This window comes from Mesoplodon densirostris, chromosome 2 (genome assembly GCF_025265405.1).
Source record: "Mesoplodon densirostris isolate mMesDen1 chromosome 2, mMesDen1 primary haplotype, whole genome shotgun sequence".
NCBI lineage: Eukaryota > Metazoa > Chordata > Mammalia > Artiodactyla > Ziphiidae > Mesoplodon > Mesoplodon densirostris.
In genome coordinates, this window is record NC_082662.1 from 150,634,171 (window position 1) to 150,657,904 (window position 23,734).

The following is a 23,734-nucleotide window of genomic DNA, read 5'->3' on the forward strand; positions in this document are numbered from 1 at the left end:
CATTTTTATAATTACAACAATGGAACACTAATTACTATTCCTTTCTAATAATCATGTTTCTAAGACTTAGAAAACCAAATATTTCTAACTAGAAATGTGATGGGAATTCAAGAGACACCTCTTCTCATCTGGAATTTTAATTATTTCTTGTTTAGTTGTCCAAGTCAGAATCCTAAGCCTCAATTTTCTTAAACGTACAAGTGAAATATTGTCTTCCCCAGCATTAAGATTTAAAATGATAATGTAAAACTAATTACAAAGCTACAATAATCAAAACTGACTGGTACTGGCAAAAGAACAGTCATACAGACCAATGGAATATGACCTCAGAAATAAACCATGACATATAATCATCAATTGAAAATTAATTAATTAAGGCTGCCAGGACCATTCAATGGAGAAAGGGCAGTCTTTTCAACAGATGTTGCTGGGGAAAGTGGAAATCCAAATGCAAACAAAGGTGAATCCTTATCTTTCACCATATACAAAACTCAAAATGGATCAAAGATCTAAACTCTTGGAGGAAAACCTTCGTGATACTGGATTTGGCAATGCCTTCTTGGATATGACACCAAAAGAACAGGCAACAGAAAGAAAAACTGGACTTCATCAAAATTAAAAACTTTGGTACATCAAAGGACACTACTGAAAGAGTGAAAAATGCAACCCACAGAACGGGAGAAAATACCTGTAAATCATATATCTGATGACAGATTAATATCCAGAATATATCAAGAACTCCTACAACACACACAGAAAAACAACCCAATTAAAAATGAGCAAAAGACTTAAATAGACATTTCTCCACAGAAGATATATACAAATGGCTAATAAGTACATGAAAAGATGCTTAGCATCACAAGCCATTAGGGAAATGCAATCAAAACCACAATGAAATAACACTTCACATCCATCATGACAGCTATTAAAAACAAGAACAAAAAAATAAGTGTTAGTTAGGATATGGAGAAAGTGGAATCCTTCTACATTGCTGGAAGCATTGCAAAATGGTGCAGCCACTGTGGAAAAGTTTGCAGTTCCTCAAAAAATTAAATATAGAATTACCACGTGATTCAACAACTTCACTCCCAGGTATATACCCAAAAGAATTTAAAGCAGGGACTCACACAGATACTTGTACAAAAATGGTCATAGCAGCATTATTCACAACAGCTAAATGTCCAGCAATCTAAGGGCCCATCAACAGATGAATGGATAAAAGAAATGTGGTAAATTTATACAGTGGAATATTATTCAGCCATAAAAAGGAATAAAATTCTGATACATGCTACAACATGGATGAATCTTAAAACCATTATGCTATGAGAAATAAGACACAAAGGACAAATACTGTATGATTCCACATGTATAAGGTGCCTAAAATAGTCAACGTCAAAGAGAGAAAGTAGAACAGAGTTTACCAGGAGCTGGGGGTAGGAGTGGTAATGTGGAATTATCATTTAACAGGTACAGAGTTTCTGACTGGGGTAATAGTTCTGTAAATAGATAGTGGTGATGGTTATACAACATTGTGAATATATCTTAATGTCACTGAATTAATTGTATGGTTAAAATGATAAATTAGGTTATATATATACTTTATCATAATAAATTTTTAAATGATAATGTATTATCCAAAGGTCCTATTTAGTGAGCCTTTTGTTCCTCAGGTGAGACGGTGGTTATAGAAGTTACTTAGATAATAAATACTTTATGAAATGGCTGGTAGTTAATAGTAAATAGTACCCACCCTCCAAAACACACACACATACACATACATACACACACACGACACTACACACTCAATGCTCTTATCAAATACCTATAATTATATTTTTCAAAGGATTACACATCCAATAAATTCACTAATGATGCAAAGAATTTACATCCTCCCATACTGACAGATAAAAACACATACATTCTATAAGCACAAAGCTTATATTCACAAATAACTTTTTGCTTAAAGACAAATTTCAATTAATAATCACAATGGGAATTTAGTTATTTAATGCAACCACTAACCTAATGTCACCAATAAAATCTAAGCAGTTATACCACAAAACCAGGGTTATATTCAGTGGACATGCATTAATAATCTATACAATTTAACATTATACCAGAAAAGGAACTGAATACAAAATTTCCCTTGATTTTTGGTGGTTTTCAAATTTCGTGGCACAGATTCCCAAGGTAAAAACAGATTTTAAATATTTTCAATAAAATGGTAAAAAATTGAACAAGCATTTTAATTTGCATATTGGGGTGAAGATTTAAAACATCAAGCTGGCCCCAATCTGTCAAAAATGACAGGTAAATATTTACAATGACTAGACAGGCTTTAGTTACAATGGTATTAGAGGATGACTCTCCCCTGGCAAAAACCTTTTATGGTTAATTCTCAATGCAAACATATTTTTGTAAATACCTTGATAATATAAACTTGGAAACATACCTGGAATCAGGACAGGGACGAAAAATAAAACGCAAGTCAATCTTATTTCTGACCTGTAATCATAAAGCCTTTTGGCTCTAAACACCAAACACTGTCCTTCAGTATAAAACTAAATTAAGAAGAGTAGAACAACTTTACCATGCTGGCTGACATTCTTCTACAGAATTATCTTTCACTACACATCAAGGCAGGGCTCAAGCTCCATTAACTTGCTTCTCTAGAAAGAGTATAATTAGCAGAGCACCAAATTTATAAACTGATATGGCAACCCAAAATGCTAAACACACTTTTCAAACAGAAGCAAATTTTTCCCCATTGTTACTTCTATGTACCATATTATTTTTGAAACTTATGTGGCTACCAATAAGAAAAGAAATCAGGGAAGCTTTGAACATATCTTGTACTTTTCATCAAGGCTAAAGTGCAAAATATCTCCATGTCTCTGGTATTTTAATAGGAAAAAACATAACACATAATAAAGGAACTAAGGTGACAGTAGAACTAATGCAAAAAAAGACTTTTTTTAAATATACACTTGAAGACTACATAAAACCAATTTAATTTTTCTTTTTTCAATGAAATCTGTGAATGAACCAAGTTCTCACAGAACTTGAGATCTTGTTTGGTTCTCTTTCCCAGGATCAGAAATTCCAAAATTAGAGAGAAAAAAATGGAAGAAAATAACATTGCATGACAATGGACACTAAGTTCATAAAGAACTTTTTTTTTTAAATGAGATATTATGGAAGAAAACACCATGAAAATAATAATCCTATGAGAATTGTTTTTTACGCACAGTAAATTTGAGCCTTGGTCTTCATGAAGATACTACAGCTTATATAGAAAACTATAAATATACAAGACTCCAGGAAAAAAAGTCAAAATACATATTATTTAACATTCTGTAGGCCTAAAAAACTTTTTGAGGGGAGGGGAAAGGACGGCCAACTGAATCTTCACTTAAGAATACAGAACTATGAAAAATTCCTGGGTCAAAAGCTCCAAGATGCTCCAAATGGAACCACACTTTGTGAAAACACACAACCTAGATATAGTTTTAAAAGGAAAGAAAAAGTACTGAATAACTGCAGTCCCTTCCAAAAAAGGATATCTTAAATTAAGGGGAAAAGATTCTAATAGTGTAAACGAATCTGGCTCAGAAAGAAAACTGAACAACATATCCAATGTTCTGTCCATAAAAGTAATGACGGTACATCTTTAATATTAAAGAAATAGGCTATAAAAAAGTTCATTCTCAGAATTGGTTTTAGTAAAAGCTCATTTGTGCTCCTTTGTGGGTGCATAATAAAGTTCCATGGGTTTGTTCACCTTCCAGTATTTCTCACTGACCAATTCCAAAGAAAAAGAGCCATTTAACACCTAAAACAAACACAAAAACAAACAAAAAAAGAAAGAATTATGAAAACTGCTCAAAGCACAAAATTGTGAGATGGAACAAACAGAAAAGTCCATCTTAGCACAACACTGTAAAACAACTATACCCCAATTTAAAAAAAAGTCCACCTTAAAAAAAATCTTAAGATAAACTTGTTGTCACTTACACTATTCATAAAAGAACAAAGGATGTATCAAGTTAACTACCTGCTGCAATTTCTCCTTCTTCCAGGGTCTGTACCATTTTATTAGGCCCCACCCCACAACCTGCCACTCTCAGATGATCAATGTACTCCCAATTTCAACAGCCTATTATTTTAAATACTTACAGTGAACTGGCCACTGGCTGTTGCTATGTAAATGGTATACTGCTTCTCACTGGCTGTATCAAGGTTCATCTGGTTTGATTCTCCTTTGCTTCGAAGTTCTTCTAAAGCTAACCTCACAGCCAAATACTTGGATAAGTGATCAACAGTGGCATTACCTGAAGTCTTTATGTATCTGGAAAAATAAATCATTAAAACCTTAATTTCTAGATTAGTGATAAAATATACATAAATTATAAAACTAATACATTTCTAGGGGCTTCCCTGGTGGCACAGTGGTTGAGAGTCCGCCTGCCGATGCAGGGGACACGGGTTCGTGCCCTGGTCTGGGAAGATCCCACATGCCACGGAGCGGCTAGGCCCGTGAGCCATGGCCGCTGAGCCTGCGTGTCCGGAGCCTATGCTCCGCAACGGGAGAGGCCACAAACAGTGAGAGGCCCGCATACCGCAAAACAAAAAACAAAAAACTAATACATTTCTAAAAAGGTATATAAAATGTAAACTGTCTCAATTATTGACAAAATAATATCAGAAATTTATTCCTCTATTATCTAAAAATTTCTTATTGAAAAGGTACAGAAATGGGAAAAGTACAAGCTCACTATCTACCAGGCCATAAAAGCTCTACCTACCTTACCATCCATAAAATATGACATAAAATGACAAAAATCAAATAGAAATAACACTGTACTGAGAGGGAAAAAAAAGAACATACCCCTCAACCCCAATGATCAGAGTTTTGAGTCTACAGCAGCAAGAAGAATACTAAGAATATGAGCAAATTTCTTCTTGTCTAAGAATTAATAAATTTTAGGTTTTTAAGACTAAGCACTGAAGTGCTAATCGTTTTTTAAAGCATCATATACCATTTACTCACTCACTCAACAAATATTTGATGCTTATATGCACTTAAGGGCAGGCTCTCTAGAGTTATATAGTGGTAAAGCAGCCATCCTGGCCAGCATGAATTTTAGAGCCTACTGGCACCCTAGCATCACTGTTAAGAAACTTAAATGATCCTTTCTCCTCCTCTACCTAGAAAGGTCATTCCTTTCAGATATACAACTGTGGGTGGGAAGCACATGAGGAAAGACAAAAACAACAATGCGGGCAGCCAAAATATCCAACCAAACCCTGGCAATCAATGGGATGACAAATATCACCCTTAATTCTTATCTAAAATTGCCTTTTAACTCCTTAACGTTCTAAATTCAGATAATCTGAAACTAACCCACACGCTTACCTTGTCTGTGCACTGTCATCTTTTTCCATAAGTGTGGGATGAGGCCTGAATACTAATTCAATTTCACTAGCACCATCCGTTACTGGATCAATTGCCACTGCTGCATTGTTATTATCAAGCTCAAGCCCAGAATCATCGGATGTTTTGGTCCGTTTGTTACTAGGTCCTGCTTCCTGATTGCTATGTGTGGATGCATTACTACAGTGAGAACTGTCTCCATTGTCTTCTGCTCCACTACCATTTTCAATCTGTTGTTTCTTGCCTCGCTGTAATCTAGTTAAGGAAAACAAAACAAAACAAAAAACAGAAAATCTTCATTTAGGCCTTTTCAGTGCATCCATTTTGAAGTATGTTTACTGAATTTACTAAATTCTAAGTTCCCTGGTGGCCCAATGGTTAGGATTCCAGGCTTTTACTGTCATGGCCTGGGTTCAACCCCTGGTCGGGGAACTGAGATCCCGCAAGCCGCGCAGCGTAGCCAAAAAAAAAAAAAAACCCCAAAAACTAAATTCTAAAAACATCTTGATAACTGAACTTGCTCCAAGTTGAATAATGTCATTTATTTCCCACATGTCCCTGAAAGGTCTGGGGAACGTCACTTATACACAGGCAAACATTTGAATAAATTAAACAAATGTTTATATTCCCTTAAAAATTTTCTTTATTGATTATAGGGATTATTGGCAAATATTTACATTTTGATGATTTCCTTTATTATGAGATTTTTAAATCTAAAGAAAGGCATAATTCAGTTATGAAAAATTTACAGTTCTGAGGGAAGATATTTATGCCTTTTTAATTAGAATTTCTTAAGGAAACAGGATTTAAGAGTAATGGTAAGCACTACCTGCCCGCTGCTGACCTCACCCAAAGTCCGCTAATGCAATGCAAAATTATTCCAATGCAGAAGATGAGATGGTATCTAAATATGGAGCATAAACACAGAAGCAGCTCTCTACCAAGCTCAAATACTAAAAACCAGTAACTGGGCAAGGTACTTTGTGTATACATCTTATTTACCCATCAAAACAACTATCAAGGCAGTTAACGTTATTATTTTATAATTGAGAAAAACCAACAAAACTGAGGTCCAAGGCCCACGGTTATAAGCTAGTAAGCACCAGAACCAGAGAAAGAACATGATACACATTCTTTCTACCATATGTATTGCCTCTCCAGCTGTATACACAAGAAAAAAGGAGAGAATATGTGATGAAAAAGAAATGGGAAAGAACGAAATGCACTTCTAAGAATAGTGTCATTACTACATTTTTATTGCCAGAACAAGGAAGTAATAGCCCACTGCTTGGGAAAGATGCTCAAGAACTTTTTTTTTTAATTGAACTATAGTTGATTTACAATTCTGTGTTAGTTCTGGGTGTACAGTAAAGTAAGTTATACACACACACACATACATACATATGTATATAAAATTCTTTTTCAGATTATTTTCCATTGTAGGTTATTACAAGATATTGAATATAGTTTCTTGTGCTATATACAGTAAATCCTTGTTGTTTATCTATTTCATATATAGTGGTGTGTATCTGTTAAACCCATACTCCTCTAATTTATGCCTCCCCCTCCCCTTTTCCCCTTTGGTAAATATGTTTGTTTTCCATGTCCGTGAGTCTGTTTTGTAAATAAGTTCATGTGTATTATTTTTTAGATTCCACATATAAGTGATATCATATATTTGTCTTTCTCTGACTTCACTCAGTATGATAATCTCCACTTTTGCTACGAATGACATTATTTCATTTTTTATGGCTAATATTCCAGTGTGTGTGTGTGGGTGTGTGTGTGGGTGTGTGTGTGTACGTACCACACCTTCTTTATCCATTCATCTGTTATGGACACTTAGGTTGCTTCCATATCTTGACTAATGTAAACAGTGCTACAATGAACATTGGGATGCATGTATCTTTTCAAATTAGTTTTCACCTTTTCTGGATATATGCCCCGGAGTGGGACTGCTGGATCATACAGTAACTCTATTTTTAGTTTTTTAAGGAACCTCCATACTGTTCTCCACAGTGGCTGCACCAATTTACATTTCCACCAACAGTGTAGGCGGGCTGGCTCCCTTTTCTCCACACCTTCTCCAGCATTTATTATTTGTAGACTTTTTGATGATGGCCATTCAGATCAGAGTAAGGTGATACCTCATTGTAGTTTTTATTTGCATTTCTCTAATAATCAGTGATGTTGAGCATCTTTTCATGTGCCTGCTGGCTACCTGTATGTCTTCTTTGGAGAAATGCCTATTTAGGTCTTCTGTCAATTTTTTGATTGGGTTGTTTGATTTTTGCTACTGAGTTGTATGAGGTGTTTATATATTTTTGAAATTAAGCCCTTGTCAGTCTCATCATTTGCAACTATTTTCTCCCAGTCCGTATGCTGTCTTTTTGTTTTGTTTACGGTTTCCTTTGCTGTGCAAAGGCATATAAGTTTGATTAGGTCTCATTTGTTTACTTTTGCTTTTATTTATTTTGCCTTGGGAGACTGATCTAAAAAAATATTGCTACAATTTACATCAGAGAATGTTTTGCCTATACTCTCTTCTAGGAGTTTTATCGTGTCATGTCTTATATTTAAGTCTTTAAGACATTTTTAGTTTACTTTTGTGTATGGTATGAAGGAATGTTCTAACTTCATTGATTTACATGTGGCTGTCCAGCTTTCCCAACAGCACTTGCTAAAGAAACTCTTTTCTCCATTGTATATTCTTGCCTTCTCTGTCAAAGATTAGTTGACCACAGGTTGTGTGGGTTTATTTCTGGGCTCTTTATTCTGTTCCACTGATCTGTATGTCTGTTTTTGCACCAGTACCATGCTGTTTTCATAACCGTAGCTTTGTAGTCTTGTCGGAAGTCTGGGAGGGTTATGCCTCCAGCTTTGTTCTTTTTCCTCACGACTGCTTTGGCAATTCTAGGTCTTTTGTGGTTTCATATAAATTTTAGGATTATTTATTCTAGTTCTGTGAAAAATGTCATGGGTAATTTGATAGGGATAGCATTAAATGTATAGACTGCTTTGAGTAGTATGCCCATTTTAACAATATTAATTCTTCCAATTCAAGAACATGGGGGGCTTCCCTGGTGGCGCAGTGGTTGCGAGTCTGCCTGCCAATGCAGGGGACCTGGATTCGTGCCCCAGTCCAGGAGGATCCCACATGCTGTGGAGCGGCTGGGCCCGTGAGCCATGGCCGCTGAGCCTGCGCGTCTGGAGCCTGTGCTCTGCAACGGGAGAGGCCACAACAGTGAGAGGCCCGCGAACCGCGAAAAAAAAAAAAAAGAACATGGGATGTCTTTCCATTTCTTTGAATCTTCTATTTCCTTTATCAATTTTATAGTTCTCAGCATATAGGTCTTTTACTTCCTTGGTTTAATTTATTCCTAGGGTTTTTGGGGTTTTTTGATGCAATTTTAAACAGGATTGTTCTGTTTTGTTACTTTCTCTTTCTGATATTTTGTTGTTAGTCTAAAGAAATGTAACAGATTTCTGTATATTAATCTTGTATCCTGCTACTCTGCTGAATTCATTTATTAGTTCTAATAGTTTTTGTGTGGAGTCTTTACAGTTTTCTATAGAGTATTATGTCATTTGCATATAATGACAATTTTACCTCTTCCCTTCCTATTTGGATACCCTCCCTCCCTTTCTTTTTTTTTTTTTGACTGCTGTGGCTAGGACTTCCAATACCATGTTGAATAGAAGTGGTGAGAGTGAGCATCCTTACTTAGGAAAGATGCTCAAGAACTTTTTTTTTTCCCAAAAAAATAAAATACTGTTTATGAAATCTATACAGCATTTCAAAATTAAGAGGGGGTGACTAATATGTTAATTGACAAAACTATGATTCAAAAATATATGAACACTGGGACTTCCCTGGTGGCACACTGGTTAAGAATCTGCCTGACAATGCAGGGGACACAGGTTCAATCCCTAGTCCTAGAAGATCCCACATGCCGCAGAGTAACTAAGCCTGTGTGCCACAACTACTGAGCCTGCACTCTAGAGCCTGCAAACCACAACTACTGAGCCTGCATACCACAACTACTGAAGCCCGCACACCTAGAGCCCCTGCTCCGCAACAATAGAAGCCACTGCAACGAGAGAAGCCACCACAATGAGAAGCACGCACACTGCAATGAAGAGTAGCCCCCGCTCACTGCAACTAGAGAAAGCCTGCGCGCAGCAACAAAGACCCAATGCAGCTAAAAATAAATAAATTTATTTAAAAAAAAATGTGAACACATACAATGGATTAGTCTTAAAAAGGAAATTCTGCAGGTGCTACAACATGGATAAACTTTGAAGACATTAAGCCAATCACAGAAAGACAAATACTGTATGATTGCACATATATGAGGTATTTAAAGTAATCAAAATCACAGAAACACAAAGTAGAATGGTGGTTACCAGGAGATGAGGAGAGGAGGAAGAAATGAGGAACTGTCACTTAATGGGTATAGAGTTTGTTTTATAAGATAAAAAGAGTTCTGGAAATTGATTGTACAACTGTGTGAATGTACTTACAATACTGCACTGTATATTTAAAAATGCTGAATATGGTAAATTTTATGTTTTTTATCATAATTTTCTACCGTGATATGGAAAGACCAAAATAATGAAACAAACAAAAAACTCAACAGGGTTACTTGTCTGATGTATTTATTTTTACCTCACACTTCTTTCCAAAGAACAGAGCTAGATTAATGTAATTTCAGGCAGCGTTCATAAAATCATGTTCAGATAATGGAGGTAGATCAATAGCCTATCATATCCTGCATTTATCAAATCATATCCATAACACTACATACAGTTCTAGAGGTAGCATTTCAAGAATTATACACCAACAAACTTGAATGTCATATGAGTAGTAAAAGAAATTAGGAATGTAAATATTTAGCCTTTAGAAGAGCATATAAGAATGTATATTTATATGAAACTATTTGAGGACTAGTAGATAGAAGCAGAATCTGAAATAAATATAGAATCCAACATAAGTATTTTGACAAAGACAGATCAAGACTGCTACATACAAAAGACTAATTTTAATTCAGTATAAGGGAAGAACTTTAAAAAAATATATATTCATACAAAACTATTTACTTATTTACTTTAAGCCAAACGTAGTTCTATGTACTGGTGTTATAAGAATCAGTAATACTCACACAGTCTCTACCCTCTTAGGGCTTATATTATTCTAGTACAGCAAATAACACACACATGTTCAGAGAATGATAAGTGCTATGAAGAAAAATGAGGCAGAGAGGGTAAGAAAGTATGGAGTCCTGGGGTGGAAGACGGGAACTTAGCAGACACCTGAAGAATGAGTGTGTGCCATGTGGACTATCTAGAAGAAGAGGGTTCCTGAAAGAGAGAACAGAAGTATAAAGGCCCTGAGGCAGAAACAAGCTTGCTACGTCTCAGAAACAGCCAAGAAGCTTTAATAAAGTTATTAACAAATGAAAGAAGCTTCTATCACATACTCCGACCACTAGAAATGTTCAAGCAAAATCAAAGATCTATAAAGGATTTTATGAAGGGGATTCTTTCTCCTAGTAAAAGACTAAAAGTTTGCTCTTCAGAACCACTTCTGGAACCTTTAAAATACGAATGCCTGTACCCCAATCAAAGATTTTGATTTACTTAGTCTGGAGTGATGCCTTTGAGGCCCTAGGATTTAAAAGCTTTCCAAGTGATTCTGATATTCAGCCAAGGTGAAAGCCACTAGACTGGGATGTGGCTTTACTGGTAGCTGGCTTTACTGGGATGTGGCTTTGGAAGATGCTGACTCTCCCTGAAGCCTAAACATAACAGGAGATGTCAGAGCAGAAAAGAGAATGGGGTGAGGAAAGTGCTCAGATTATACAGGATCTTGGAAGCTATCATTAAAGTCTGTTAACCTGAAAGTGAATAGAAGCTATTAGAGGCTTCAAAGCAAAGGAGAACTATGACCTGACTTCCAATTTACCACTCTGGCTGCTGTGCTGAGAACAGACAATGTAGAGGTAAGCATGGAAAGTTGAAAAAGACCAATTAGGAGGCTATTTCAACACTTTCAAATGAAAGATGGTGGTTGCCTAGATCAATTTGGATATATTATGGAAAAAGCTAAAAATATATTTATTCACAAACTGGAATACAGACTGGGAAAAAGAGAGGTTAAAGGTAACTCCAAAGTTTTTGGCTAAAGCAAGTAGGATGATGGAGTTGCCATCAACTAAAATGAGCAAGAATGAAGAGAAGTAGGGGATAAGAATTACAAGTTCAGTACTGAACACGTTAAGTTTGAGATAAGGAACAGCTAATGACACACAAAGTGAACCAGGAGAATATCATCTCTTGAAAGCCAGCAGAAGAAAACCAGTCAAAGAGAAAAGAGAAATTAACTGTGTAAAATGCTGCTAAGTAAGATGAGATCTGAGAATCAGCAACTGGGTTTTGCAATGTGGAGGTCAATGGTAACTTCAACAAGGGTGATACTCATATCACCTGGGGGATAAAGGGATAAAGGGATAAAGCCTGACTGGGGGAGTTCAAAATGGAACAGTAGAAGTATTGTAGAAGTATTGGATATAGTAAGCACAGACAACTCTTTTAAAGAGAAGAGGAGAAATACAATGGTTAAGTGGGTATAAGAGGGTATTTGTCTTGTTTTGGTTTTTTTAAGACTCCAGTACTTTAAATGGAATACCGTATTATGCCTAGAGACATATTTTATACCTTCAAGAAAAGGTAACCACACAGAACTACTATTTGTTACTGCATTTTATCTTTCTCAAAATGGAGGGTGTTAATTCAGTATTTAATAAAGTATTTGGAAAAATGGCCGCCCTGCCTGGCCTTCTCTCCCATATACCTGTTCATGGCCTGTATCTTCAGTCCTTCCTCAATGCTGTGACTGAGTGCTTGCTGATTATTGTGCTTGTTGATCCTGGCTAATACTCTTTCTTGATGAGCTTCATACTCATCACGACTTGGATAAATTTTGCTGATGAGTGCATCAAAGTTTGGGTCTGGTCTTAGTGATCTTTTGGAAACTAGCTTTTTCCGACAGGTAGGGCATTCTTTATTGCTAAATAAAAAGAGAGAAAAGAAAATGTAAATAATGCCAGTATCTTTGGGCTAAAGACAAAAATAGCCAGCTTCCAGATAATTATCATCTTTATTCCAATAGCTTTACTAAGTCGCAGAAATTTAAACTGATTAACCTGACTTTCCTTGAATATCTGACTAGTGACTAAGCAAGATTTTTGAAACCTGAGACTCTCCATACTACTTGCCAATAGAGAAAAAACTAAATACTTCCCCATGATAAATTATATATAACCATTTTAGAAATAAAAATCTATTCCTTCCTAAATTTCCTGTTTCTGATATCCATGCTACACATGGAAAAACTATCCACTAATATATATTAATTTATATGTTATGAATTATTTTATTAAAATAGCATTCATCAGGATATTATTTTATATAATTAAGAAGTGAGAAAATCATAGTTTCATGCTTTGTAATTTCCTCAAAACAAAAACTCATCCTAAAAAGCTTCTAAAACTATATAAAATCAACTGTTTCAAAACAAAGATTCTCCAATAATTAAAACCTAGACTTTAGATAAATCTCCAATTCTCAAATGAACACTTATAGAAAATGTATTTCTCAAAACCCACAGAGCACTAGAACACTGTCCTTGTATAATTTAAGTACCTAGCATAATTCATTTTAACATACCCACTTCTGAGGGCTGTGATAATGCAGTCTGCACAAAAACGATGTAAACACTCTTTTGTAGTCATGGTGTTCTTCAACATATCCAAACAAATTGGGCACATTAATTCACTGTGTAGACTTCGAGGTGAAACCACAATTTCCAAGCCATCCGTTATTGCCTCCTGTAAAAGCATCACTTTAAAATTAAATGCTACTTAATTAAAAAAAAATCGTGGACAAGTTCAAACGTAAGAATATAGAAAATGACAAAAATGAACATCTATATACCCGTCACCCAGTCACCATCTCTGTCAACTCACAACCAATCTTGTTTTAGTTATAATCTCCTACAACTCCCCTCAGCCCCAGCACCAAAGCATTATATAAATGCCCTTATTTTAATGCTAAAGATAACATATTATATATTTAAAAGATAACTAATGCTAAATTACCCTGGTATAGCAATAAGAAAAGCATTGAATATGGAATCAGATGGCTTAGGTTCTATTAGTTCTACAACTAGCTTTGTGACACTAAATAATTAGTTTTAACATTGTCTTCTTACCTGCAAAAATGAGGAAGTTAAGCTAATGAACCCTAAAACTTCTTCCATCTGCAAAACTGCACCATTTTGATAATAAACTATACATTTCATGCCATCCATTAAAAGATTTTAAAATTCAAATACAAGTATTCCCTATTTATACACAGCTTAACAGGATTTAATTTTAAAGTCACCTTTTGAACCTTAAAAAGTCTTGATCCACAGAGCAGTTTTATACAAAGTGGTCAGGTTCTCAAGTTAACCTACAAACTGATTTAAACCATAGCACCTCTGAAGCATAAAAAGTATTAGTATTTCTAATTGTCATGTCTAAAAATGTTTTCAGTACGAAAATGCATTTGGAGTTCCAATGTAGAATTCAGGACAAACCTCTCAAATGCACTGATTAGTGACTCCTACTTTCTTTGCCACTACCACTACCCACCCTTCCCACAAGGTGGCACTGAGAACAAAGACTATGTAGCTCTAAAGGCACCAATACAGGCTCCTATGGATTGAAGAAAGAGGTCTAGCATGTGGTCACTGAAAAGGAAGATGCAGGCAGAATAAGGGGCTTCCCATATGTTACTGACACTTCCTGTCTCCACTGGCTCTCCGTCGTACTTGTGTTTTCTCTAAAGGGTCAAAGATTGATGACCCCACAAGGAAAGACATCAAAACTATAGATATTGTCCATTATCAAGTATCCATTATGTTTCAACCTCTATATGAAGCACTTTCTGTATTTTACTTAGTTTAATATACACACAAACTTTTGATTTAGGAATTATAACCTCGATTTTATAAATCACACAGAGAGTATGATGATGACTCAGCTAGTAATCAAGTCTAGTCCCCTCTTCCTCTTTAGAATTTGCCTAGCAAAATCTGAACCCTGGATAAACCATCTATCCATATTTTCCATGCCTATACCTGTGCATCTGCATAGCACTGCGGGGGGGAAAAAAAGGGAGGAATCACACAACCGGACTGATATCACTAAAAACTCATTTTTCTTTTCACTACAATATTTGACAACTTTTCTTCTATCTGCAGACCTACCACCTAAATGTTCAATAGATTACCTTACCTCAAATTTCATTTAAGGAACTCTCTCGTTTTCTCTCTACCAAATCTTTATAAAGCATCTTCCTCTTTCTTCTTACAAGGAGAAAGTACACCTCTTCCGATCACATGTCCATTCCTTCCTACCTTCTCAAGTATATCCCTCTTTGGATTATTCTATTTGATCTCAGACTTCAGCAATCTCTCCCTCTTCACTAAATCAGCCTAGATTAATATAGGGTTGCTGCATAGTGAAATGTGAATGATGAGCTTAGAGCTGTGTGTAGAGGAGGGTGGGGTGAGGGTGGTTCCATCTCTCATCTTATTAACAAAACAAAATTTAAGTAACTTCCCGATTCTATGTTGCCCTCAAGTTTTCACTCCATTTCTCTGTTTCTCTGCACAGCCAAACTTCTCTGAAACATTACCTATTCATTTTCACCTCCCCCTCCCCTTTAACACAGCAAAACCTACTCAAGTGAATCTACTCTGGTCAAGGTCACCAAGTATATACAGCCAACACTAATGCTCACTTTTGTAATCTTCATTTTACTCATCCTCTCAGTAGTACTGAACACAGTAACTGCATCCTCCTTGAAACACTTTGTCCTATGTTTTGATCCCCTCACTTCACCTTCCATTTTTCCTTACTTTTCTTTGGCCGTTCCTTCTCAGTCTCCTTTGCTGGCTCCTTTTCCATTACTTAATTTCTCAATCTTGAAGCTCCTCTGGATGAAGTTCTGGGCCTTCTGCTCATCTCTCTCTAGGTGATCTGGCATTCTCATGCTTAAAATGTACTGACAAGTCCTAAAACTTTATATTTAGTCCAGACCCCTAGGTAGCATCTCTACTTGTCATATACGCATTTCAAACTGAAAATGACTTCAGTTTTAAGCATGTTTATCTCCTTCAAACGTGTTCCTCTCCCAGTCTTTCCCACCTTCACCTTCTCAAAATAGTCTTCCCTGGTTCTCCCGTTATTATTTATTACAGCATTAAGGACCTTCCCTTTACATAACTTCTCATATGTGTAATTTACTTGTTTGATGTCCGTAAACTCCCTGGGCTGGTGCCACATCTGTTTTATTCACCACTTTACCTATTGCCTAGCTTAGGACCTGGTACAGAATATGCAAATTATTTGTTCAAGAAATGAAGTGTCAACCAAACATACATAAATTAGAACTGTATATAAATTTATTATTACTGTTATGTTCTTTTAAGTTTTCACTTTCTAAAACTATATCCCAGTTTATATGTCTCTTATTTCCTCTAAGTTATCTTAATCTACATTACCTGAGGTGTTCGCTGTAATTCATATAAACTGAGTTCCCATGTTTTGCTTAACGGTTGAGTTCCGTTTGTCTGCACAGCCTGAGACATTGCTAGGAATAAAGAAGAGAGAAAAACAATTTTAGTATCTGAAAGGGAAGTAAATCTCAAAACTAATTTTTAGACATTGTAAATCCTGAGAGTAAAACCAACAGAAATTACAGACTGGCTCCTCAAGAATGAAGAAGAAGAAAAGCTCAAGAATCTTTCCATTTATAAATACAAGCTACTTGAGAGCAAGAAGTTATCACTGATCTCTGAATGCCTAACAGCTCGCACACAGAGAATGCTTAGTTATTACTGATGTATATAGGAAACTCTTCACCCAAAATAAGAAGTATCTTTCTGAAACGGGTAGTCATGGAATTTAGAACTGTCGGGAAAATCTCAGACTCTTCAGCATGGCCATCTAGTCCAACTTTTGCCAAAGATACAAAATCTACTTTAAAGCACTTTAAGCCACAGGTCATTCTGCCTCTACTTTCACAGCTCCACTCATGAAAAATCCCCTTTCTAATAAGTCAGCTTATCTCCTCCTATTGATGAGCCCCAAACTGCTTCCTATTCACCTTACAGCTGTCCTCTGGAGGCAAACTGACTAAGTCGAATAATTTTTCTACACAACAGTCTTTCAAATATTTGGACACTGTTATCATATTCCACCTGATTTTTCTTTACTTCTGGCTAAACGTCCTAGTCCCTCCTACTGCTCACCATGTGACACAATTTCAAGGTCTCCTCACCACTGTGACTTTCCTCTTGTTATGAATGAACAACGTACAGCCAACTTCTCTGCCTGTCTTTGAATAGGGGGACGAGATCTAGTATACATGTAAGGAAGATGGTCTTAGACAACTAACTCCTCTAGAGCAAAGGAAGAGGCTCCAATCATTCAATTATTTAGTAAGCATCTATTATTGGCCAAGCAGAATTGCTCTAGGTCCTTGCCTCAGAATTCATAGCCTATAAAGAAAGAAATGTGTGTAAATAGCTGAACTACAAACTGACAAGATAGTCTAAGCAACTATATGGAAAAAACAATATGGAATTACAGAGAAGGACCAGGAAATTTAAGGAGTCAAGGAAGGCTTAAATGGAGATTAAACAGCCTTAAAAAAAATACTACACTGGGATGGGAGTACAAAAGAAACAGGGTTCCAGGCAAAGTCGAGCAACATGTACGTATGTATGAGTTTGGAAGCCACTGGAAGTTTTAAACAAGAGAGTGACATGATCAAATAGTTTCAAAGAAATTCAAGCAGTAGGTAGAAGAGAGAATAGAAAGCAACTAGCAGTAAGAACAATGAGGAGGCTGTTAAAAAACCTTAGTGATATTAACTATCTGAACCAAAGCAGTAAAGCACGGACAGAGAGAAAGAATCAGACAGATCACTACATGATACATACGACACTGGTCTAAGAGGGAAGGGTCAAATAAGATTTTAGGAAAGCAACCATCCTTTACTGAGATAGAACACAGAAGGAAGGTGTGGGTTAGAAGAGAAGTGGAGCTGCTACACACCCTGAGTTCCAGTTATTTAATGGAGCACTGAGGGAGGTAGAGTTGTCCAGTAGATAGTGAGAAAGAAAAATATCACACTTGCTTAAAGACACAACTTGCACAATCACAGTATGGCATATATTCTACACTGGCACATAAACAATGAAGGACATGATCTATTTGTATCCAGGATGCTGAATTTTGCACTTTGGCAGCTACCATTTAAAAATACCTGCTCTTGGACTTCGCTGTTGGCACAATGGTTAAGAATCTGCCTGCCAATGCAGGGGACACGGGTTCGGGCCCTGGTCCGGGAAGATCCTACATGCTGCCGGGCAACTAAGCCCGTGCACCACAACTACTGAGCCTGCACTCTAGAGCCCGGGAGCCACAACTGCTGAGCCCATGCGCCACAACTACTGAAGCCCACGCGCGTAGAGCCCGTGTTCCGCAACGAGAAGCCACCGCAATGAGAAGCCCGTGCACCGCAACAAAGACCCAACACAGCCAAAAGTAATTAATTTTTTTAAAAAAACCTGCTCTCAAGAACCCACCCAATGAGCAATTAACTTACTTTGCTTTTGTAAGTAAAAGCACTTCACTGAAATTTAACCTAAATTCTAACCCCCTCTAAAATTCAATATACATTGTCTCTTCAACAGCTACATTTCCACATGAAGTTTCTCCCTTGTACAAGCAAAAATTTGAAATAAATATGTTCAAATTTTTCAAATTTGAGTGAGTCATGGCTTTTGTTTATCATTTTGAGGCTGTCCACTGAGTCTACCTTGAAGACTCACTCATTTTGCTTATCAGAACTAGTGGACTCCCAAACAAGCAAACATTCCTTGAATCTTCTGTGCTTGAAATATAGTTATCTTTCAGCTCCATCATGATTCCTGATCAGTGTCTCCAACAGTAGCCTGAAATCTGAGCAATTTTTCACAGAGCTCTGGTCACTAATCTAGCTGAGTTTGTTATCCTAGGATTAGTAGTCTGTGGTTCTCTGAGTATCTCCCTGAGTGCGAGAATCACAAATTGAAAGAATTTTGTGACAGAAAACTTCTCCTTCATGAAATACTGTCTCTTCTCTATCATTCAATCTTCAGAGGATCAAATGATGGCACAGACTCTACTAATTGCTATCTAGTCAAACTGATGGATACAAGAGACCCAACAGACCAGTATCTGCTCTCTGGAGCAAAAAACTTTGCCATAGCCTCTCTAAAAGCGTTCATGAAGAGATTACCTAAAAGAGAGATCACTTTGTTTAATGTAGGACTTTCTCCTTCATTTCTGTACTCTGGGGCTAAAGGTTAACATTTCTGTACTCTAGGGACTAAATCATGGTCCCTAGCCACCATTCATTTATTTATTTATTTATTTATTTATTTATGGCTGCATTGGGTCTTCGTTAGTGTGTGTGAGCTTTCTCTAGTTGTGACAAGCGGGGGCTACTCTTCATTGCGGTGCACAGGCTTCTCACTGCGGTGGCTTCTCTTGTCATGGAGCACGGGCTCTAGGCACGCGGGCTTCAGTAGTTGTGGCACGGGGACTCAGTAGTTGTGGCTCGCGGGCTCTAGAGTGCAGGCTCAGTAGCTGTGGCGCACAGGCTTCATTGCTCTGTGGCATGTGGGATCTTCCCGGACGAGGGCTCGAATCCATGTCCCCTGCATTGACAGGCGATTCTTAACCACTGCGCCACCAGGGAAGCCCCCCTAGCCACCATTTTATAAGCATCACTTGATCTTATTGTATGTAGTTTGTGTATTGATGTGGGTTTCTCTACATCTAAGATGCAAACTTCTCCTGGCAGAACTCCTGCCCCTATATACACTCTTATTATAATCCTAGTTATTCTGCTTACCAGGCTAGATGGCACAATTTCTCCAAGGATGTTTATAATTACCTTAGCTATTATTGGTAATTTTGGACATGTCAAAGATAATACAACTAAAAGAAGCTCTAGAAAAGAAAGGAAAAAAAGTACCAAATACACAATGGCCAGTGGCCATTTTTGACTGGTATGCTGAGGCCTCAAAATTAAACCCAAACTTCAAAGTAGCATCCCTTTAAAGTTCTCTAGCAAAGACCAAAGAAAAAAAGCATTCAAATTATCTGAAACCTGCCCTCCTTATGCATCCAACATTATCATGTTTTAGCATCACCACCTTTACCTATATTCCCTCTGCTCCCCTCTACTGCCACCCCTAGAATCCTAAATGAACTATCCTTTCTTCAAGGTCTTCCCCCAAGAAAACAACCAATGACCCATGCCCACTTAAGATTGCTACAATGGTAGGTAAACCAATGGAAACTAAGTTAAGGTACAGTTTAGGGCTAACAGTCACAATAAAAGACTTTCCAAAACCAAAAGGCAGACAGACTAATGGCTGCTACTGAATTTCATTCTATTAAGAAACTGTCCAGGAATCCCAGGCTTATATTAATGATTCCATTTACTTGTAGCCCCTCAGATGGACAAAAATAGTTGAAAAGTGGCTGGAAAAAAGAAAAAAAAGACTTGCAAAACGTTCAACAGGGACTAGAGAAAGCAAGAAAACCAGGGTGATAAATAAAGCCTTTTCTGGTGCCCTTCCTTTAAAACTTAGACGAAAATTCTAGGCTGCAAACAAGGAATGGACCGATAAATAGGAGACATAAGAAACTGGCTTCAAGGCGTTCACCCTGTATTGTGGGATAGACCCAAGAGGCAATGTAAAAAGAACCTGCCCCCTCTTTTTCTTAATAGGCTAAAATCTAAAATACAGGATTTTAAAAAAAATGGAACAGAGAACTGCAAATTTGGATGATTTCCAAGAGCTGAAAGAAAATGTTAGAAGACCTTTAGAAAACTGACAAACTACAAACTAAAACAAACATATGATCCTTCAGATAAAAAAAAAAATCAAAGATCCTTCAGCCTCTAAGTTTTAACGACCTATTCATAAAGATACCGGCAGATACAGCAATCAGAAAAATATCTGGAAGAGGCACTGCTCCATATTAGCAAATAAAGCATGGTGTGTGTATGTGTGTGTGTGTGTAAAGAACAATGGCCCCAAATCTACCAATGATGCTGCTCTGAAGATGACTCTAGAATTCATTGAATTCAAAGTGAACTACCTTTATTTATTTATTTATTTATTTATTTATTTTTGCGGTATGTGGGCCTCACTGTTGTGGCCTCTCCCGCTGCGGAGCACAGGCTCCGGACGCACAGGCCCAGCGGCCATGGCTCACAGGCCCAGCCGCTCCGCGGCATGTGGGATCTTCCCAGACCGGGGCACGAACCCGTTTCCCTTGCATCGGCAGGCGGACTCCCAACCACTGCGCCACCAGGGAAGCCCTGAACTACCTTTAAATACAGCTTCCCTGTAGATACATGTACCACTATTTCTACCATAAATCCTACAATAGCATGATGAATTTATCAGAGAACTAAAACTACTAAGATAGCAGGAATTTCTAAGAATTCTAAATCCTAACTCATGTCTCAACACTGTTACCCTGGAGTCAACTATAAACAGAACACTCCTTTCATCTGTCTCTAGAAAGCTTCCCCAGCAAATTAATAGGAACTGTCAAATGAAATATTCTCCTAAAAATATATATATATATATATATATTTTTAAAAGTCTTCTTTCTAGAGATGCTAGTTCTCCTGAACATAGCCAAATTATATCCGATTTGGATATTTGTATTCCTGTGGCAACTAAGATTCAGGAAGTAATTCACAAGTTAGTTGTAGTTCCAGAACGTCCTGGTATCATCATTTGGAAAACTAGGATCTACACGAGTTTTAAAAATTTTCCAGTCTTTCTGTTTGAATCAGTATTACAAGTATTACAATCAATCATATGTTCCCTGGTAGCTAGAATCTTAAATGCTACTGCATGGATGCCATCTTATCAGACAATACAGCAGGTAATCCTAGACCAAAAAAAGGATACAGTCTTGCTGATCACCAAAACTGCTATCTCAATTTTTTTTTTTTTTTTGCGGTACGCAGGCCCTCTCACTGTTGTGGCCTCTCCCGTTGTGGAGCACAGGCTCCGGACACGCAGGCTCAGCGGCCATGGCTCACGGGCCTAGCCGCTCCGACAAACCCGCGTCCCCTGCATCAGTAGGCGGACTCTCAACCACTGCACCACCAGGGAAGCCCCTGCTATCTCAATTTTTAAGAACATGTGAGCAGTGTAAATCTGAACAATATTTAGTGACCTCTACTGTGACCTGGCCAAGGAGGGTCAAAAGGGGATCTGAGAATGAAAAATTCAATTTTTTGCCTCAAGACACAATCCACATATACAGAGGGAGCTGTAAATTCTACTCTGGCCTAAAGCACATTACCTACATGTATTTAGGAAGCTCAAGTTTCTACTTTTGGCAGTTACTGAACAGTTAAGCTCTCTAGAATTAGTTCCTCTTTGCTTTAGGTCAATATATTTTTTCATTTAAATTTAACCTAAATTCTACCCTTCCACCAAATCATATATAACCTTTCCTCTTCTTTGGTTTAGTGAGAAGCTGCATTTCTGTCTGCAGCTCATTTTTGCCCAAGCCAAGAATGTAAAAGACATTTAGCTTCTGTTTTTCGGATGGGAATAAATTGTGATTTTGACAACCGGTATTTGGGAGTCATCTATGTATATAGACAGAGCAACGAAAGAGGAAAGGAACAAGAATGGATGGCCTAGGTAATAATTATAATCTGAAAGGATGGAGAGTAGAGTTGAAGCCAGCAAAGAAGGGAAATTAGGTGTCAGACAAAGTAATCTTAGGGATTCTTTCCAGCAACAGGAATGTGCTTCCCAGTTGACTACTGCCTGAAGATCCCTGCAGCACAACAGAAGATCTAGGTCTACCTGTGGCCCAATACCCACCTAAATTATACTTCTGAATAAAAGATACCCCCAACAAAACAGAAATGTTTCTTGCATAAAGTAGGCACTCAAATTTGTGGAGAGAATGTTAGCATTATAGTTTGGACAAGATAACTTTAGTAGCAGTGACAGAAACAGAAAATAAATCTTGAGGAAAGATCTAGTCACAGCTGAATTTTGAAAGCTCACAGCTTCAATAACTGAAGGGGAAACAGCAATAGGATATTCAGAATGCTCTTTTAAGGACCACAAATACCTGGCACTCATGCTGACTTTCCACATCTTCGCACATGGTAGATCACCAAGTCCTTTTGTGGAGGCTCAATGTGGTTTCAAAAGCTTTTTCAATACAACACCCTCAAGAAGTGGCTACCCATAAAGCAAACAGCAGAGCAGGCAAAAGAGACGAAAACTCCTATGCATTCTACACAAAAAGATTTAGTAAGCTTATCTTTTTTTAAACAAGAAAAAGGTTAGACTTTCATTTCCAGTTCTGCATGTAAGTTACCATTCAGTCCTAACAAGTAAAAAAGCTGAACAGACTGAAAAATCAACTACTCTTCTGGGATCCATAAGCGAGAGGAGGACACAAGGCAAAATCACTGCCTCAAAATTGAAGAGACAGAATACAGGGAATCTCAACATACCTGAGCAGACTGAGGCACTGAAACCGCAGTAGGAAGCAGTGTCAGATAGGAAGCTCTTGAACTATAACTGAAAAATGGTTGGAGGAAGCTCAGTGTGGACAAGTCTGAGAGTTAAAAACTCCAGGAGGACCCAGTCACAGGGAGGCCCCCACTATACTGTGAAATTTACCTCCAGCAGCCCAACCAGGTTCCCACACTAATTATCAGAGAAAAATCCCCTCATGCTTCCAGCAGAGGGAGGGGAAAAGGAACCATTTCTAAATATGCCAGAGTATTCTAGTTCTTAGTAACAAGTCCTGCCCTCAGGGAAAATTAGTTAACCAGAACCTAACCTGCTGGAATATTATCAGAACCTAAGTGACCTGGGGAAGGGAAATACCCAACTCCAGTCCATTCTAGTCTTCCTGTCCCACCTAAAAGGGGTTAGAAAAAAACTAAGAACCACTAGTGAAGTTCACAGCCCAGAGGCATAGGCTCTGAGACCAATTATAGGACTACAGAACCCTTGCCCTCCCCCCACACCTCACCAACACATTACTAAAGGCCTTTTTGCAGAAGTTCCTTTTACCCAGTACATCATGTCCGGCTCTAGAAAAAATTACTAGGCATTACCAAAAG

General features: G+C 37.4%; 1 protein-coding gene across 1 annotated transcript in view; it reads right to left on the minus strand.

Annotated features, from left to right (window-relative positions):
- Positions 1–1,895: 1,895 nt before the first annotated feature.
- RNF2 (ring finger protein 2) overlaps positions 1,896–23,734 on the minus strand; it is a 56,829-nt gene continuing 34,990 nt past the window's right edge. Inside the window, exons 2-7 of the mRNA XM_060088505.1 lie at positions 16,047–16,135; positions 13,163–13,323; positions 12,288–12,503; positions 5,417–5,689; positions 4,177–4,348; positions 1,896–3,832 (exon numbers count right to left, since the gene is read on the minus strand). Of these exons, the coding sequence (XP_059944488.1) occupies positions 3,731–3,832; positions 4,177–4,348; positions 5,417–5,689; positions 12,288–12,503; positions 13,163–13,323; positions 16,047–16,133 (1,011 nt within the window). The 5' untranslated portion in view covers positions 16,134–16,135 and the 3' untranslated portion in view covers positions 1,896–3,730. The remainder of the gene's footprint in view (positions 3,833–4,176; positions 4,349–5,416; positions 5,690–12,287; positions 12,504–13,162; positions 13,324–16,046; positions 16,136–23,734) is intronic.